Genomic DNA, 13,751 nt, shown 5'->3' on the forward strand with positions numbered 1-13,751 from the left:
AGGACTGAGAATGGACCCACATTACATGACCAATAAGTGAGTCTGTAATTATGTCCTGACATATTCCTCCCCTTCCCCCGTAGGAATCTGAAGTAGAGCCTATGAATGGTGAAGTAATGGATGATACTATTAAGACCTCTCTTATAATTGAAGAGGAGGACTCCACTAGTGAAGTTTTAGATGAAGAATTTAAATTGCAGCCTTTTAATTCCAGTGAAGACCCTACAAATCTAGTTCCCCTGGTGGTAGAATCTTCAAAACCCCCCGAGGCTGTTGCACAGGATAAGGTAAGAGGGAAATAACCTAATATTTTGTTTGCTTTGTTAGTCCTCACCCAAGGATATCTTTTCCACTGATTTTTTAGACAGAGTAGAAGGGAGGGGGAGAGACAGAGAGAAACATCGATGTGAGAGAGACAAATTGATTGGTTGCCTCTCGCATGAGCCCCTGGGAGTGAGCCTGCAACCGAGGCCGTGCCCGTAACCAGAATTGAACCCTGGACCTTTCAATCCGTGGGCTGATGCTCTAACCACTGAGAAAACTGGGTTGGGCTAACCTAACATTTTATAGTTAACATATTCTAGTGTTGGTGACATGGCAAGGGCAGAGTAGTATGTATATTTTCCTCCTTTAACATGTACAGTCCTTTAGAAAAATTAAATTTTATACTAGATTCAGTATTTTACAAAGATGCAATCAGTAATGTTTCATAAATTCAAATCTTTATAACCTATTCATTCTTAACAGATTTATGTTTACAAAATGAGTTTTACTTTGTAGGTAAAAGCTTAGAAAAATGGATAAAAAAATTTTTGCCAAATATTTGAGTACCTATTTGCTTACATGATCATTTTAATTTGTTTTAATTAGGGAGACATCAGATTAGTGGGAAAAACTTGGACTATTTAAAAAGAAATTTAATTTTTTATTTTGAATATTTAAATGTAAAGCTAAAAAACTATTGTATAGAATTACTTTATTAGCATCTAGGATAAATAAATGAATAAAATTTCCATTGCCCTTACGTGTCATCTAACAAAACCGTAGTCAAATTTAATGGGGTGGCACAGTGTCAAGTTCCAAGGGACTCTTGGTTCTGGCTCCAGTAACACCAAGAAAATAAACTTTTGAGCTAAAAGTTTTGAAAAATCTTGATATGAAGTTTAAAATATCTTAAGTACTTTTTGAGTTAAAATTATTCTTTTTATGATATCTTTAAAGCAAGAACTTAATGTATGCAAATTATCAAAGACAATTTTGAAGAAATTGACTTGTACTCAGAATATGTACCGATGGTTAAGTAATGAAAACTGAAGTCTTTAAAATGCAGTTTAGTATCATTACATATTGGTTTCTAAGAATAATTTACATAAGGTCTATATTGCAGAAGTTTGCTCACCAGGTTTTTATTTTTAGACCTCAAATGTAACTGACTCAGAAGTGTTGTTAAACGAAGGCCCATCTGATGGAAAGGGGCACACAGAAGAGAAACTGCCACAAGTTCCAAGAAAGAAGGCACATTTTGGGAGTTCAGACAATGCTGCCACTATCCCACATGAAGAACAATCTGACAGTGGTTTTCCAAACTCTGTGGTAGCTGAATTTTCTGAGGAACCAATCTCTGAAAATTTGTCACCCAATACTACTTCCTCATTGGAAGACCAGGTTGAAGAGGGGGTGTCCGAGCCCCAGGAAACATCTCCAGCTGTTCCTCAGAGTTCTTTGATAGAGGTTGAACTTGAAGATGTGCAGTTTTCACAGAATGCAGGACAGAAGAACCAGTCAGAGGAGCAGTCGGAAGCATCTTCTGAGCAACTGGATCAGTTTACACAATCAATAGAAAAAACTGTGGATAGCAGCTCAGAGGAAATAGAAGTGGAAGTGCCTGTTGTAGACAGGCGGAATTTAAGAAGAAAGGCCAAAGGATACAAAGGACCCGCTAAGAAGAAAGCCAAGCTGACCTGAATGAAGAAATGCAGATCACAAATCCTCTTTGTAACATAATTGTTTTTAAGATATGGTAATAAATAGCACGGGGCACAGGACAAAAATTCCAGAATTTCACTTGGAGCTTATTTATGATGCTGTTTTTCCCTCCTTCTTAGGATCATCATTGTTTTTAATTTTCAGGTTACTTTGAGTAAATACAGTTTTTTAATTTTTATTAACCATGTTTTGATTTGGGGAAACCAGATCATACTGTATTTTCTTTAGTAGTTGGGGCCATCTGACTATTAATATTTCAGGATATATAAATTAAAAAACAAAGTAGTAGGCTCTTCATTGTGAGGATTACAGAAATCTTTTACACTTGAGTTTTAAAGAGTAAACTTGGGGAGTGTTCTAGAAGTTTTAGCTTAACTATCAAAACTAATCACCATTTTAAAAAATGTAGGCATGCCTAAACAAAAATGGCAGTAAATTAGAATAATTTCGACTAAATGAGAGCACAAATACATAAATTTTTGGTCAAAGGTTTATGAGGGCGGTATTTTGGCCTCTTAATTCATTGTAGTGTAGATGCAGTTTCTTCATTTGACTTTTCCAAATAGGTACAAACTTTCCAACTCACTCCTTATAACATCTAATATTAACAGTAGTGCTAGGGATTTAACTCTGGCATCTAGGCACTAATATAATTAAATTTTCTTTTGAAGTTGGGGACTATACTTTTGTCTTCACCTAGTTAACACATATACATTAGTAAGAGGTCCCTTCCTAAGAGTTCTCCTTAATCCTGCTATTGCCCTTATTCTAGAATCTTATTTATATTCCTCTCAGCATTCAGCCACTTCCCTCACAGAGTGAATCCTGTCAAGAAATCTGCCTGCCTGCCTGCCAGCTTATGCCCTTGGCATCACTTTGGGTAGGTACGAAACTACGCCCCACTTAGATCTGGATGACGGCAGTAACGCTGCCCTAGGAACCGTTACCAGAGCTTAAGTCAAATTGGAGGCTTTGTCCCTTCGGTCTTGCTTTTACTCGTGATTTGTTTTGAGGACAGGTTACAAGCCAGCCTGTTCATTGTGTTGCCATAGCAAAGGCCTTTGCCCAGGAAAACGTAAAAACAAAACCCTCAATTGTTAATTTTTGTGATTTATTTAGAAATGAACAAAATGGTATTCTTAGGATCCAAAGAGAAATTCGAAATACCACCGCTCTTTGGAAGTATTATGTGTAGTCAGATGTGTACTTAAGTTGAAGAATGCTTTGAGACCACTTAGATTTTAAAACAGGATTGGTTCATTATGAAAAAATGAGTTAGAACTTTTTGTCATTATTTGACAAATAATGCTAAGGATTGATGTTAAATGTTTTTCAGTCCACAGTCAAGTTATGTGATTACATTTTTCAGGGGGATGTTGGTATTTTAGAAAGATCCAAGTTCTTTAAGCAGGCAAAATGGCAAACCCTCCTATTCATTGTAAAATTTTGAGTACTTGTATCCCCAAATTTTCTTTAATTATTGGTTGGGATAAGCCAGATTTCAGGCTAAATGAAAATTACAGCACTTTGGCTGTTTTCTCAAAAAAAAAAAAATGCTAAATAAGTGAAAGAAAAAAGTATGAGTAGTACTAATTCCCTATTAAATGTTTACGTTCTTACATGTTTTATGAAAAACATTTGTTAAAACCACAAATAGGGAATTAAAGATTTAGTGAGTTCTTATTCTTAACCTTTCCATTTTAAATTTATAAAAATCCAACACTTATTTTACTTGGGATTATTCATTTTCTCTTCAAAATACTTTCTATAAAAAGGTGGAATTTAAGAAGGTTGAAATCACTGACAACTCTTGATGTGTGAATATGGTTACCGAGTTTACAAAAAGAAATGGTGATTCATGTGATTGCCAGGGACTAACAGTTGAACTTGTTTTGGTTTATTCTTAAACAAGATGTGAATTTTAGGCAATTTCAAAACTTTCTGTTCAGCACACAAGAAAACTGGTTACATGTTGTCTGGCAGAAAAATGTTATTTTGGCGCTTATAGATAGTAAAGGAGGAAAAGTGAGTCACATGAAAAACCCCAACATTCACATTCAGTAACATGCTTTTTCAGTAAATGAGTTCTATACTCAGTGAGTATAGAATTTATAACAAAATATATCAACTAGGAAACTAAATAAAACTTAATCAGATACTTGTTTTTGCAAGTCGTTAGTAAAACTTTCAGAACTAGAGGACAGAAATTTGATTTCAAACAGCTAGTCCAGTTGTTGAGTATCCAGTCACATTCTGTAATTCTTTGTGGATTGTTTTGTTTAGAAGTCTTATTCGTGGAGAAGGAAGTTCTCTTTAGTTCGTGTAAATACGTATTTCCTTGTGTAATATAGAGCAGTTATTAACAAAATTTTAGTTCTTTTAAGTTTATTCAATTGCTGGACATCACAGAAATAAGTATATTTAAGAATTTATTATAAAGCTCTTCTACAGCTTTTAAAGATGAGGGTCTATTATGATTTTTTATAAAATCAAATAGCATGACAGACTATCAGTCACTTGCTTAAATTGTGTCTCTATTCATGGTGTTTTCCATTAAGTACAGAGAATTATCACAGGAAAGACAACTACTAGTGATTAATGGTTCACTTTTTGCTGACCACCAGAACACTATGCCACCTAAAATGGTTTTAGTGACTTTAGAAAATGATCTTGGTGGGTTGTGATTGCATCAGATTGAGAGTTTACGTAGCATCTGATATCTGCTCTTATGTTCTGCTTTACCCTTAGGGATTACCTTCTAAATTTGGTCACACCAGCAATCTGAAACAGAATCTTAAAGTGTAAATAAAGAATTTATACTAACATTACTCATCCATGTGACAGTATTTTACAAATATATTTCTGCCTGGTATGTCCACTAACATCAATATTGTTCAAGGTGTTATCCGGTATTTCATGGATGTGATGAGTTACGTTTCTGTTAATATCAGGCTTTGTAGAAGTTAATTTGCTTATTTTAAAAAATATCTCAGTTCTGTAGCATCATGTGCTTACCTTTTGTCAGTGTTTTCTTTCACCTTCCAAAACCTAAGTCATTCATTTCTACTAGTGGCAAAATCATGTTAAAACTAATTGTAAGAAAGGTTAAGCTTCTGTCATTGTGAAGTAATTGTATTATACTGGATAGTCAGTCCCAAGGACTAGCCAGCCTTTCTTTTCCTGTGTTCTAAACCTTTTATTGTTTATAGAACTTAGAAAAGATATTGCAGTATTTAGAATAGCAAGTCTTACTGAAATTTTCTTGGTAGTTGTTTTTTTTAGTTTAAAAGTAGTAATTAAACATATATTTTGTGATTGTTCTTGGTCTGTGTTTTGAAATTCTTTCCCTTTTCTTTTCCCTAATTTCATTGATGATGTATTTGGATACAGAATTTGTTCATACTGGTTGTACCTTCAGAACAGATTTTTAAAAATAAACAATTTTAAACGATTATAGATTAATATATAGACACCCTAAAGCTCAAAGCCACCAACATAATTCATATCACAAAGGTGCTTTGACAATTACCCTAAAACATGATCTTTGTTATGTGATTACAAATATATTTCTCTTTTAAGGGCATCAGTGCAGTCTTTTTAAAACCATTTTTTCTGGATTTAAACAAATTTCAGACTCTAAAAATATAAATATACAGTGGGGCCTTGACTTAGGAGTTTAATTCGTTCCCAGACCGAGCTCCTTAAGGAGCTCGTTAACTCAAATTACTCTGTCAACTCAATGCAAAAAATCGGACGAGACACAGCTGGTATCTCAAAAAACTCATTAGTCAGGACACTCGTAAGTCAAGGCCCCACTGTACTACCGAGTTCAGAATACAGAAAATGCTAAAAGTATAAACATTTTGGTGTTTTTCATGTTGCAAGTAGAAAGCACAGTTCCAAGTAGGTGTTACTATATATGATGAGAGAAGAAAATGTTTAACATACTAACTACTGACTTACTGTCTGAAGAAATTAAGAATTACGGGAGAAAAGATTTATCTAAATTTCTTCTGAATTCGACTTACTATAGTGTACCTTTTCTCGTATGCCTTCAATGTGAATACTTATAAACTTAACATTACCAGGTGTGTTAATGCTACATTTTTAGGACTAATGATGACTAAATAATGAGGTGAGATTTTAGATATGACAGTTTTATAGCATAGGCCCCATATTAAGTGTGCATTAACTCTTAGGATAAAAGGTGTTAACTACACTGGCTTTCCAGAAATGTTAGATCTGCATTGCTGAATACCCACTTATTAAAACAGTTATTGATGAAGTAGGAAACTGTTATAATTGCTTTTTTTAATCATTCAATTTCATGAGCACCTAAGTAATAAACAGACCCCAAAATAAAGACCAATTTGTAAAACTGGGCCATTTTAATGTTCTTTACAATAGAATAAATAATTCTCTTGATGATTGCAGACATGTTAGCTGTTTGATAGCACTCAGAAACATCATAGTAAAGGAATTTTCCTGATTGGTGCATAATCTTCAACAATTACAAAGTTACTTGTATGAAACTGCTGTCAAACCAGTAAGACTGCATTTATGCATCCATCATTTTCAGGATTGTTGGTAACCTGAGCATATTTTCCTAAGGAAACAAAATGAAGAAAAAGAGGGATGTTAGCTAATAAAAACTTTAAAAAATATAACCTTTGCCCCAATATTTCTGATTTACTACTTTTAAGAGTTATAGAAGATACTAGAGGCCCAGTGCATGAATTCGTGCATGGGTGGGGTCTGGCTGACCGGCCCCCGATCCGGGTGGTTGGCTGACCGGCCCCAACCCCTGGTTGAACTCCTGGCCAAAGGGACAATTTGCATATTAGCCTTTTATTATATAGGATTCTTCCCTTTCAAAGAACATTCAAGTTCAGGAATATCTGGGCACTAAAAGCAGAAAAGTAAGAAAATGAGGAAAAGGAATTTATAATTACATGACATTTTAGTTTTTCATTACCACTGAAAGAGTGTGGCTGTTTGATATATGCCTTCCTTCTTCCACTCATGGCTAATTTATTATATTCCAATATTTTTTAGTTATAACCATATCTTGGCATGTTTCTCTGGTAATTAATTTCTTTTTAAATATAGCATCAAAGTCTAGCAATGTAGTACATCTCATATAACTGAAATTAAGTTAAATTATATTCATAACTACTACTTCTACAAAAAGTATTCTTCCTAAGGATATCAATCTGCTTTACATCAAGTGTGAACTTATCTATGTCGTCCACATTACAGTTTGCTGTGTACTTTATGTCAACTTGAAAATTTCTTTTTAGGATTACAAGACCAGCATCTCCATACTAACAAATTTACTTACCCCAAATAACCTTGCCTCCTTGTGTCACAAGGCCCAACTCACTCACGTTCACCTCGATGACAGTACCTTTGGTAATAACACCCAAGGTTGTATAAAGTGGGGAGGAGGGATTCTTCTTTACACCAAGTATTGGCAGGCAAAAGGTAGCTTTCAGTTCAGGATGTGTTACATGGGCCTTCTTGAAACGTAAGCCCTAGTAAGTCAAATGCAAGAATGTTTGAGTCCAGAAGGTTAACAATGAGTAATGGTCTTTTTTTGCTTATCTTTTCCAAGTCTCAAAAACAAAAAATTTAAAAGAGTTGAAAGTAAAATCTTAAGGCATCAAATAAAAATGCAATTCTACAGACTAAAAATCTCAGTTATAGGATAAATACAATTACCCTTTTTTTAAAAAACAATAAAAAAAAGATTAGCAGGCTAAATGACTTGTTCACAGGTTAAATCGCATATGAATGGAATCAAATTTAAGCATTCTGATTCCAAGTCTTTATGTACCTTAGCTAACTTCCATGATGAAAGTTGTTAGCTTTCTTTGCACTGATGGTAACACTGGTCAAGGACTGGAAGAGACCATAGTCACCCAGTCACCTCGATGTGGTCTTTAGGAATGTGGCATGTTAAAAAGCCACAACACTTTGCAGTCTCTTGAATGCAATAATTAACTAAATAGAGGTAGGCAGCAAATGATACTAAATCAAGTTCTTAGTAAAGGACTCATTAATCAAGCTGGCAAGAAACCATTCAGAATGCCATCTGGTTAATTCACAATAAAATATGTATCTGCCAAGCTACTGAGTCTAGACCAGGGGTGGGCAAACTTTTTGACTCGAGGGCCACAATGGGTTCTTAAACTGGACCGGAGGGCCGGAACAAAAGCATGGATGGAGTGTTTGTGTGAACTAATATAAATTCAAAGTAAACATCATTACATAAAAGGGTACGGTCTTTTTTTTTTTTTAGTTTTATTCATTTCAAACGGGCCGCATTCGGCCCGCGGGCCGTAGTTTGCCCACGGCTGGTCTAGAACAACCTGACGGCATGTCCCCTCTCTGTAGAACGGATAAGATCACCAAATTGTATTTAGAAGATTATGAATATGAAATCAATTGAGGGGAGTCCATGATGGAATCTAGAGATTGGTGGATGGGATGATTTCCGTAAATGACCTAAATTGAGCATTTTAAGCTTTGCAGGCCATATGGTCTCTGTTGAAAACTACTCAAATTCTGCAGAAAAAAAATAGCCATGGACAATATGAACAGGCATGACTGTGTTCCAACAGAACTTTATTTATAGAAACAGCCTGTTTGACATTTTAATCCATTAAAAATTCAGGTTGAGAGCTAGAGTGACACTGCCAACTTTCCTCTGATTCTTTGTTTCTCTAAGCAGGCTGGGTACCCAGTTGGGAGAAGAATTCAGTCTGTTTAAAGGCTTTTGCAAAAATGTATCTTCAATTATATTTGGTTTTGGGGGGGGGGGGGGTTGGAGGGGAAGGGGAGAAATAGGTTGACTGGTTTTGACCATTACTGCTGTCAACAGAAAGTAAAGTCCCACTTTTACATTAAACTTGCTTAATGCAATGTTTGCATACTGAATGTTTTCAAAGCATTAAGCTACTCACCTTAGTAAACCAGAACTGACTCTTGAAAACAGCCCTACTCAAGTTTTTTAACTGCTCTCAGACAAGAGTCAGGCATATAGCAGATCACTTACTGAATGAATAAAATTACTTCATGTGGAAAATGAAGATCCTAATAAGCCATTTTTAAAAGTGAAGATTCACTGACAATGTAATGGAAATTCTTTTTCATCTCAAATCTCTTATGAAACTGAAGACAAGATTCTGATGATAGTGGAAAAGTCCTAAGCAATTCTTTAAAATTTAAAATAACAAAAACAATCTTAAAATGTCTTTCAAGCTATACTAGTATTTTATATCAATTTAGGAATTTCAGGAAACTAATGTACTTTATCTAGTTTAATACAGGAACTAATATTTAAGCCACTGCACTCTTGCAAGGGACTTACCATTGGCCTAATGAACCTTTCATATTTAGGTGGTTTTCGAGTAAAGCCATCTCCAACAAAGCAGACTTTAGTAACCATCCTCTTCCATGCTTTTTTCTTTCTCTTTCCTGTTCGAATAACTTTTAATACCTCTGTTTCTCCCTGGGCACGAACTTTGGGCAGAGGGACTTCCCATTTTCCCTAAAAATAGACCACAGTTAAAATTTACATTGTTAGTAAAAGACAATGGGAATAAGAAGTCATGCACGTTTTAGTTGTACAAAGCCGTACTTCACTTTTTTCCTTAACCAACAAGATCATGGCTCCAATGTTTTCTAGAGGTCTGCACTGTTTCCTCACAAACCCCCGAATAATTGAAACCAGTTTACATATCATAGGTACATTATTAAATAAAATGGTTTGCTTAAGCTAAAAATCTTAAAGCTTTGTTATGGATGAAAAATACCACCTGTACTAAGGCAATGACTTCTTAGGCAGTCTATGTGCTTACTACTGAAAGTGTAAAACTGGAAGACTGTCTTTTAACCTATCTTTGTATTTCTACCTCAAATGGATTTTTAGAATGCATTACTAGACAAAATGCATCACCAGATATTTTGTACTTCCCTAGAATGCACATTAAATTCTGTGAAAAAACTGAAGAAGTGCAAGACAGTAGGAAGAATTCTGGACTTAGTACTAATGCAAAGGTCTGAGAGGTTACTCTACCAATTCCTAGACACGTGACCATGCAGATGATTTACAACCTCGCAGACTCCAATCTCTTCATCTGTAAAATACGGAGGGGTTAGCTAGATAGTCTCTAAAGTTTCTTTCGGTGCTAAAGTTCTACCATTCTCATTTTAGATAATTACGTAACAAAAACCCTACAGTAACATCTTAAAAATGAAATTTGGAGACTGTTAAAGTTCTTTAAATATAGTTACCACATATCCTACTGCTTCCTGGATTTCTACTGATCTAACACCAGATGTGTAAATAGCATCTATGCCTTTCCCTCCGTTTTTAGCAGAATTTAACACTAAGCACAATCCAGAAAAAAGTTTTAAGAACTGCTGAATTTTTATTTGTGTTCAATCACTTGCGGATGTTTCTCACTATCCAACCTTTCCTTTTTTTATAAATATATTTTTATTGATTTCAGAGAGGAAGGGAGGAGAAACAGAAACATCATGATGAGAGAGAATCACTAATCAGCTGCCTCTTGCACGCCCCTCACTGGGGATCGAGCCCGCAACCAGGCATGTGCCCCTGACTGGAATCGGACCCTTCAGTCCAGAGGCCAGTGCTCTATCCATTGAACCAAACCGGCTAGGGCTCCACTATCTAACTTTTAAACCAATTTTGACACACTGCACGGCAGCATAAACAAGCAGCGGTTGTCTCCTTCTCCACAAAGGCACAGTATTAGGAGCTGTCAAGTTTAGGAAGCTGTTAAAATACTAAATTTGAGATTCACTGCTTACTCACTTTTTGTTTTTAAATAATTTTTTAAAAACTAAAGATTTGTTGTTTTCTAATAAATTTTCAAGAAAACTAATACTAAAATGTGCTTGCTGGCTGATGAGAAAGCAATTATATTACTTAAACATTTTACACAAAATGAAATTTACAAAGACTTCAACATCTAAGTGAGAATAGTTGGACTTCATGTTTCCAATTAAACTGAAAAAACAAATCAAGCCCCTCAAATTTGATTTTAATTCTCCTGAACAAAAAGAAGTAAAGACTTAATTTTTTATTGCTTACCGCTTTTTCTTTTCGTTTTTGTTTAATCATATTGGAAAGTACTTTAGCGCGGGACTGTCCCTCTCTGTCCAGTAGATATGCAGGTACTGCTCCTTGTGGAGTCTTTTCATCATTCTTTTGTTTGGTGTTTCGTTTTTCATGCATCTTGATACTACCAAAAAGGGAAAGATTCAAGATTATCATTTTTAATAGCTTACTCAACAGATGTTAACTTGCTACAACAAACGATCACTTACGTCTTTTTCATCTGTATTTTCTCGGCATGGCGCTGTTTATGGTAGAGCTTAGCCTTCAGACCGATCATCTTTTTCGCCTTCTTTGAACGTTCGTGAGCTTCTCGACCTTCCTTCTTTCTCTTTTTCTCATGGTAATCCAAACGGTATCCATAGCGCTTCCGGTGTAACTCGATATACTCGTTTTGTGGCTATCATGATACAAGAAATGTTAACTTTAATTTCTTTTGTGCAACATATGAGATATAGAAGATTCTATCTCACCCCAATGTTCTCTTCCTTAAGTAACACTTGCAGTATTATCTATTATCATGATATATGTTAAATAAATTTTGATCCTGGATGATATGAGGCATCATATACATTTAATAATCTCAGTGAAAGTTACTGTTCACTGAAGGGAACTGCCCCAAATCCACCTAACTATACCAAAGGGATGATCTGATTCAGGAGCTCACACAGTCGTCAGTTTTGACAAACTATAGTTGTTTAAGCACCAAAATCAAGATAGAAAATATTTCCAACCCCCAGAAAGTTGCCTTGTGCCACTTGGCGGTCATTCCTCTTTTACTGCCTCCAATCTGGTTTCTTTTGCTCTAGTTTTGCCTTTCCCAGAATGAAATGCAAATGGAATCTACAATATCTACCCGTTGCATCTCGCTTCTTTCACTTAGCATAAGGTTTTGGAGATTCCCCACATGTTGCATGTATTAGCACTTCCTTTTCTTCACTGCCAAGTAGTATCCATTGTATGGACAGACCACCATTTGTTTATCCACGGACCAGTGATGGATACCTGTTTCCTCCTACTTTTTAGCGAATAAACATGCATACACCTCTTTGGACATATGTCCAATGTTCTGAAGTGGCTGTACTATTTTGCATTTCACCAGCAATGTCTGAGATCCCCTTTGCTTTTTAACTGCCTATTTTATATGCCAATTCTGTTTCAATATGAAGCCCCAGTCCATTTGGATTTTAATACTGCAAAAATAAAATAATGACACAAAGCCAACTCCACGGAGAATCATGCTAAGTAGCAAGGTACAATGCATCAGGTGTGGTGTTTTCAACTGCTAGCACACAAACTGCAGCAACCAGGTGCAAGGTACGTGGAATTTATGTTGCACAGAAACAGATTACAGCTGTAGTAGGACCTGGCAGCCAGCGTGGCTGTGAGCCGGCCAGTGCCAAGGCATGCCCTCAGCTTCCTCAGCAGTGAAATGAGGTGGCGGCGGGGTTAATGCCTACAGCGTAGGGTTACCGCTAGGTTCTGGCACCGATGGCCCCGCAACATATGGTGAAACCAGGAATTTAAAAGAGTGATCCCGTCTTGCTCTCAAGCTTGTGCTCTGGCAAATACCCCATTGTGTCCCTAGTGTTAAGGTTTCTTTTCATCCCACGGAGCCGACCCCTCGAGGCCTATCCTCATTCCCTCCAGCTGAACCTCACTTCCGCCTACCACCTCTGGCCCCAGCGCCCCAGGGACCTTAGACCCCACCATCTCTGACGCCCCACGTAGCGAGCGCCCGAGGCCACCTCCTTACCATGGTGACGGCCGCCGGGCCGCGGGGTACAGTCCCCCGGGCGCGAAGAAGCTCTCAATTCTCGGGTCTCAGAGACACGCGAACCACCTCTTCGCAACTCGCGACAGGAAAGGGGCACTTCTCAAATGACCGACTCCAGCGAACGCTCGACGCATTCGTTCCGAGTTCTGTTCTCCTCCTTTAGCGAGAAGAGCGGAAGTTGTTGGTCGGGGGCGTTTGAGTGTTGCACCACCGGAAGTAGTGTGGTGCAAGTGTCGGGGCAGTAGGGGGAGAAGCGAGAGGGTATAGATTCGGTTCTAGAGGCACCACGGCATTCCCCGAGGTAGGCGGACGTTGCGGCTTGCGGTCTGTGCAGACTTTTGCGCGGCCCGGACTCCCGCTCACAACAGCCTGGAGGGAAAACGCTGGCCTCCGGGATGCGCCTGAACGCCAGGTGGGTACCGAACCGCTCCGCGCGGCTCCGCGTGCCTAAGACCTTGCCCGCCTGGGGCACCGCTGACCTTCAAGGATGCAACAGCCCTTCTTATGCCATCGGGTGTTAAACAGCTTTTAGTGAGCACTGAAGCATTCTCCAGTCTAAGGATGAATAACTCAATGGTTAACCCTGGTAAGATACCACTCTTATGCCCACGGGGAAGAAGGAAACCACCGAGGTGCCCTAAGTGGCTATAGGTCAGAAAAACGAGGCGTTGTGCCAGGCACTGCTGGTAGAAGAGCCCTGCTTTTGGGGAGCTCACAGTAGTGGGGAGAACGTGTAAATACCCTATTTGTCATTAGTAAGTATTAACTCCAAGTGTTATAAAAACACCGAGAGGGTAGTATTAAAACTTTCTAGGAAATTAGGAAAGGCTTCCAAGGAGCTTG

At 37.4% G+C, this 13,751-nt stretch overlaps 3 protein-coding genes across 9 annotated transcripts in view; 2 read left to right on the forward strand and 1 right to left on the reverse strand.

Moving 5' to 3' along the window:
• The window catches only part of FAM169A (family with sequence similarity 169 member A), a 71,047-nt gene extending 67,421 nt beyond the window's left edge, over positions 1–3,626 (forward strand). For all 5 annotated transcript variants that reach the window (XM_059694314.1, XM_059694312.1, XM_059694313.1 and 2 more), the window contains 2 exons: positions 84–287; positions 1,417–3,626. In XM_059694314.1, coding sequence (XP_059550297.1) covers positions 84–287; positions 1,417–1,965 — 753 coding nt within the window. In that variant the 3' untranslated portion in view covers positions 1,966–3,626. The remainder of the gene's footprint in view (positions 1–83; positions 288–1,416) is intronic.
• A 2,743-nt stretch (positions 3,627–6,369) lies between these two features.
• On the reverse strand, positions 6,370–13,025 carry NSA2 (NSA2 ribosome biogenesis factor). Its single transcript, XM_059694324.1, has 6 exons — positions 12,888–13,025; positions 11,344–11,531; positions 11,108–11,258; positions 9,359–9,538; positions 7,328–7,520; positions 6,370–6,592 (listed from the first exon to the last, which is right to left on the reverse strand). Exons 1-6 carry the CDS (start codon positions 12,888–12,890, stop codon positions 6,525–6,527), a joined length of 783 nt encoding a protein of 260 aa, XP_059550307.1. The 5' UTR covers positions 12,891–13,025; the 3' UTR covers positions 6,370–6,524.
• A 92-nt stretch (positions 13,026–13,117) lies between these two features.
• Positions 13,118–13,751, forward strand: part of GFM2 (GTP dependent ribosome recycling factor mitochondrial 2) — a 56,755-nt gene continuing 56,121 nt past the window's right edge. For all 3 annotated transcript variants that reach the window (XR_009452655.1, XR_009452654.1, XM_059694311.1), the window contains exon 1: positions 13,118–13,320. The gene's annotated coding sequence lies outside the window, so the exon portion shown is untranslated. The remainder of the gene's footprint in view (positions 13,321–13,751) is intronic.

The sequence above is a fragment of the Myotis daubentonii genome, chromosome 4 (genome assembly GCF_963259705.1).
Source record: "Myotis daubentonii chromosome 4, mMyoDau2.1, whole genome shotgun sequence".
Taxonomy (NCBI): domain Eukaryota; kingdom Metazoa; phylum Chordata; class Mammalia; order Chiroptera; family Vespertilionidae; genus Myotis; species Myotis daubentonii.

Excerpts from the sequence above, each read along its gene's own strand:
- NSA2 (XM_059694324.1), bottom strand. Across the intron at positions 7,521-9,358 it reads AAAGGTTCATTAGGCCAATG|GGCTTACGTTTCAAGAAGGC; the intron begins GTAAGTCCCTTG and ends TTGACTTACTAG. Across the intron at positions 6,593-7,327 it reads AGGAGGCAAGGTTATTTGGG|GAAAATATGCTCAGGTTACC; the intron begins GTAAGTAAATTT and ends TTGTTTCCTTAG.